Source organism: Sorghum bicolor, chromosome 2 (genome assembly GCF_000003195.3).
Source record: "Sorghum bicolor cultivar BTx623 chromosome 2, Sorghum_bicolor_NCBIv3, whole genome shotgun sequence".
Taxonomy (NCBI): Eukaryota; Viridiplantae; Streptophyta; class Magnoliopsida; order Poales; family Poaceae; genus Sorghum; species Sorghum bicolor.
The window spans coordinates 61,556,545-61,562,020 of NC_012871.2; the positions used below are offsets into that span (position 1 = coordinate 61,556,545).

The 5,476-nt window shown below is 49.3% G+C and overlaps 1 protein-coding gene across 1 annotated transcript; it reads left to right on the plus strand.

Annotated features, from left to right (window-relative positions):
* Positions 2,349 to 4,257, plus strand: LOC8081045 (heat stress transcription factor B-4c). Its single transcript, XM_002460278.2, has 2 exons — positions 2,349 to 2,869; positions 2,968 to 4,257. Exons 1-2 carry the CDS (start codon positions 2,612 to 2,614, stop codon positions 3,964 to 3,966), a joined length of 1,257 nt encoding a protein of 418 aa, XP_002460323.1. The 5' UTR covers positions 2,349 to 2,611; the 3' UTR covers positions 3,967 to 4,257.

Here is a 5,476-nt window from a genome sequence, read left to right on the forward strand (position 1 = left end):
AAGGCTTGCAATATATGAGGGAAAATGGATGGGAGCCATTACTCAAAAAAGTGAAAACATTTTGTGAGAAGAATGAGATCGAAGTGCAAGATATGGGTAAGGAAATAAATGTTAGAGGGACATCTAGACGAAGAAAGCAAAAGGTAACAAACATGCATTACTATCATGTTGAGATTTTTCTTGTCGCCATTGATGCCATCTTGACTGAGTTGAATCATCGGTTTAGTGAAATTAGTTCAGAGTTATTAGTATGTATGGCTGCTTTTAACCCAAGGAACTCCTTCTCTAATTTTGATGTGGACAAACTTGTGAGGCTTGCTGAAATTTATGCTGAGGATTTTGATATTGGTGACCTTACTGTTTTGCCAAATGAACTTAGACAATTTGTGAACCGTGCTAGAAGAACTCCAGAATTTCTTGGATGCACTGAACTTGGAAAGGTTGCTGAAATTATGATGAAGACTAGGATGCACATATCATATAAATTGGTTTATCGTCTGATTGAGCTAACCTTGATACTACCGGTGGCAACGGCTTCAGTTGAGAGGATATTTTCAGCCATGTCCATTATAAAGACAGATTTGCGTAATAAAATGGGTGATGAATGGCTCAATGACTTGATGATATGCTATAATGAGAGGGAGATATTTAGAAAGATTGGTAATGAAAAGATCAAAAAGCGTTTTCAAGAGATGAAAAAACGCCGTATGTTATTGCCCAAAAAAATAGTGGTATGCTCTATTCTCTTCTAAATTTAAAATTTGGAGGTTCATATATGTTTGACTAATCAATTATGTCTATTTTTGTAGATTGCTACATCGGATGAATAATGTGTGTCAATGACATGTGCCGTCTATTTCTGTAGAATTCACCTTCCGGTATGAATGAACTACATCATGATATATTTTATGAATTTCATTATTATTCAATGTTTTAATATAAAACTACTTCCGTCTATTATATCTGTTTATTATGAAAGATCGTAGAGCTAAATCGTTGTAGCACTTTTATTCAGCCCCTCCTAAATTTTTTTCTAGTTTCGTCCCTGAATGAAAGGACATAGGACTAAGAAATAGACCCAGCAGCTAAAAGAGGGTATCCTAAGCTCGTGATGATTTTATTGTGGATGTACTTTCTTCATCGATGTAACACACTAGAGTCTAAACGACTTTGATCTACTCTGCACACAATATGAACTTCACACATCACTTACCGATTTACGTGTTTATCCACACTTAATGTAAAAGGGTTACCCTAGGGATGGTGATATGGACTTTGGTAGTTTTATGTGTTGATCTAAATCCTCACTTAACAACCAATGTGATACTAAACTGTGTAATCTGACATTAACATACACATGTAAATTCAAATTGGACCTGAGGTCACAACCGATTTAGATATGTTTTGGTTTGGTTCTGAAACCTTTATTTTTTTAGCATGTCTAAGCTTGTGAGTTTAGTAAAAAAAATAGCAGAAGGATTGTATTCTGGCTTTAGCACTCCACTGAACTATGTTCATCTGAAGGCAATGGTCACTAGAAAAAAAAGATAGTGAAAGCAAGATGGGATGTTGTTCTTTATTTTAAATTTTATCACAAGTAATTTTGATGTCTTATACCACCCGCACACAAAAATCAAAACACTGCCTGTGGTGCAAGGACAACTGTTTGGGCTTGCATTCCATCGACAGCACGTGATATGCACTGGGCACCGCTCGGGCCACATGGACCGGTGCCCTGATCCCAGAAGGACTGCTGCCGCTGCGTTCCGATCGTAAAACCGTCTTCTCATATCCCTGCAACAACTTGACGCCACGTACGACGAGCGTAACACAAAATTTTTAAATTCCGAGCGGCAACGTCAGGGTACCATTGACCGGCCAATAGGAATGGCTCGCGGCATGGCTTCCCCCATCTCTTATTTCCCTGACGCCGGAAAAGAAATCGGGTTTTGGAGATGCTTCCAAAACTGCAGCAGGGCTTGTCCGTCCGCCGGGGGGGACCTTTCCAGAAATGCACGAGGAGAGGAGGAGACGAGGGGGGTGTGGAAAGGAAAAATGAAAACATCGATCCCGTTCCCGTCCGTGTACTGCTCCACGGGAAGAGAAGAAAAGCTCGCTTTGGAGGGGTGAAAGAAATGGCGGACGGGTTAAAAAGAGGGTCGCAAAAGATCCTGAAGAAACCGAGAAAACGAACGTGGTTGGATGGCTCGACGACGCTGGGGGAGAGCGCTGGCGGAAGGAAGTGTCACGGGTGTGCCTTGAAAGCTGCATCTCCAAACTTCCAATCCCTCTCTCCAAAACACCCAGACAGACAGAGCGACACATATTCCCTCCCACCACCCCCACCGCCCACACGCTCCCCGAGGCAGGAGCACACCACCAGCACACTGCACCTCCTCCGCTCGTCCACTCCCTCCTCCCGGTCCGGTCCGTATCCGGGATTCACCACCACCACCCACCTCCTCCAGTTAAAATAGCCGGGCCGGTCACCCCGCTCCGCTCGCCTCGTATCGTCCACCTCACCTCCAGTGGTGCGAAGAAACAAGTTAAAACCCCAAGAAACCTTCGTCGACGCTTCGGCTCCTGTAGGAAGGAGCGAGGGAGAGAAGAGATGGAGAGGTGCGGGAGCTGGGACTGCGACGCGGCGGCGGCGGCGCAGGCGGCCGCGCAGAAGGCGGTGCCGGCGCCGTTCCTGACCAAGACGTACCAGCTGGTGGACGACCCGGCCACGGACCACATCGTCTCCTGGGGCGACGACCGCGTCTCCACCTTCGTCGTCTGGCGCCCGCCGGAGTTCGCGCGCGACATCCTCCCCAACTACTTCAAGCACAACAACTTCTCCTCCTTCGTCCGGCAGCTCAACACCTACGTGAGTTGCAGCACTTCCCTCGCTTTGATTGAGATGTGAAGCGTCGGTTATGGTTTCTTTGATGGTGACGGTGGTGTTGCTTGCAATGCGCAATGCAGGGCTTCCGGAAGGTGGTTCCGGAGCGGTGGGAGTTCGCCAACGAGTTCTTCCGCAAGGGGGAGAAGCAGCTGCTGTGCGAGATCCACCGGCGCAAGACGTCCACGTCCACGGCGTCGCCGTCGCCTCCGCCCTTCTTCGTGCCGCCTCATCACTTCCCGCTCTTCCACCCGGGCGCCCCGCACCACCACCACCACCACCAGTTCGACGACGGGGTCGTGGCGGCGGCCGCGCGCGCAGGCGTTGGCCTCGCGTTCCCGCACCACCCGCATTGGAGGGAGCCGCACGCCGCCGCGCCTGGGCCGGTGGCCGCCACGCGGCTCCTAGCCCTGGGCGCTCCTCCTCCGGCGCCGTCGCCGTCGCCGTCTCCCTCTCCGCTGCCCTCCGCCGCCGATGCCGGAGGCAACAACGCGGGGCGCGCGGCCACCGCGGCCGTGCTGATGGAGGAGAACGAGCGGCTGCGGCGCAGCAACACGGCGCTGCTGCAGGAGCTGGCGCACATGCGCAAGCTCTACAACGACATCATCTACTTCGTGCAGAACCACGTGCGACCCGTGGCGCCCAGCCCGGCCGCGGCCGCGTTCCTGCAGGGGCTCGGCCTGCAGGCTGCCGCGCGCAAGAAGCAGCCCACCGCCGCCGCCGCCCCCGTGTCGGCCGCGGGGCTCAACCACAACCACTCCGGCGGGAGCACCACGTCCAGCAGCTCGCTCACCATCGCGGAGGAGCCCTCACCCCCGCCGCCGCCGCCGCAGCAGCAGGCCGACAAGAGCGGCGGCGGCGGGGAGGGTGGAAGCAGCGGCACCGCGCGGTCTGCCACCATGCTATTCGGCGTGCACCTCAGCGCCGCCCCGAGCGGCGCGGGCGGCACCAAGAGGCCGGCTTCCCCGGAGGAAACAGACCAGCCGCCCGCGTCGCCTGCCAGGAAGCCGCGGCTGGCGCTGGAGGGCGCCGACCTAAGCCTGACCGTCGCGGCCGCCTCGTCCCCAGCTAGCACGAGCTAGTCGGGCTGGCGCGCAAGCAGATGCGTTTGCTTGCATGCGGGCGCATGCAACGGCGGGGGCGGGCCGTTTTGTTGTTCTACTAGCTCTAGCTATAGTTCGATCGACGTGTTCCGTTTCGACTGGTAGATCAGATCAGATCAGATGGGTTCTTGCGTTGATGTGCCTAGTGTCTTTCGGTTAGGGTTGCTGTTAGACTTCCACTAATTGCACTGCTGTGCCAAGCACAAACGACTGGTGTCATTGATCCAAGCCATGCGCAAGTTTTTGTACAGAAGTACAGTAGGAGTACTCCGTAGTCGTTGTCAATTAAACTCGAGCGTGAAGTACTCGTAGCACTAGGTCCTAGCACCAGCTCAGGTGGTTGCTAGCTATTCTGACGATGCTGATGCTAGCTACGTGTTGGAGTATTCTGAATTCTGATGTTTCCAGCAAGGGCAGCGAGCAAAGCAATCTTTTGGGCGACGAGTCCGCAAAGAGATCTCTGTTTCATTTAAGGCATTGTTTAGTTCACTCTAAAAATCAAAAAAATTTCAAAATTTTCTATCATGCATGAAGCTTTATATATAGATAAAAATAAAAATAATTACGCAGTTTGTCTATAAATTACGAGATAAACTTTTTGATTCTATTTAGTTTATAATTAGATAATATTTAACACAAATAAACGAAAATGCTACTATACCGAAATTCAAAATCTTTTCAGAACTAAACAACGCCTAAACCGCTTTCGGGAGGCTGTTTCAGCGTTTCTCCTCCATCGACCATCGTTGCCTTTTGCGTGCGCTCATGGGAGTCAAAGATGTGAAAGGCAGTTACAGCTCGCCTGCTTTGGACATCGCAGTCGCAGCTCGCTCACATGTCACAAAAGTGACGGGGCGATCGGACTGCCGACGGAGTACAGTACAGGGCCTTGTTTAGTTCTCTAAAAATTTTGCAAAATTTTGCAAAATTTTTCAGATTATCCTTCATATCGAATATTTAGATGTATACATAGAGTATTAAATATATATAAAAATAAAAACCAGTTATATAGTATGGTCGGAATTGATTAGACGAATCTTTTGAGCCTAGTTATTAGTTTATAATTAGATAATATTTGTCAAAAATAAATAAAAATGCTACTATTTTTATTTTGCAAAATTTTTTGAAATAAACAGGTTATCGAGCGCGATGCCGTGCGTACAGTCTTGTTTCCGGGCTGCCGCGGCCGCAGCACATCAGCTAGTGATGAGTGGTAGCCCTAGCTAACCTATAGCTACCTGTAGCTGAGCGTAGCTGCAGTAGACTAGTGTCCGTGCGGGAGAACGGAGGCCTGTTTAGTTCCGAAAAGTGAAAAGATTTTCGTACTGTAGCACTTTCGTTTGTTTGTGATAAATATTATCTAATTATGGACTAACTAGGATCAAAAGATTCGTCTCGTGATTTTCAGTTAAACTGTATAATTAGTTTTTATTTTCGTTTATATTTAATGTTTCATGCATGTGTCATAAGATATGATGTGACGAGGAAT

Excerpts from the sequence above, each read along its gene's own strand:
- LOC8081045 (XM_002460278.2), top strand. The coding sequence starts at position 2,612 with ATGGAGAGGTGCGGGAGCTGGGACTGCGACGCGGCGGCGGCGGCGCAG. Across the intron at positions 2,870-2,967 it reads TCCGGCAGCTCAACACCTAC|GGCTTCCGGAAGGTGGTTCC; the intron begins GTGAGTTGCAGC and ends TGCGCAATGCAG.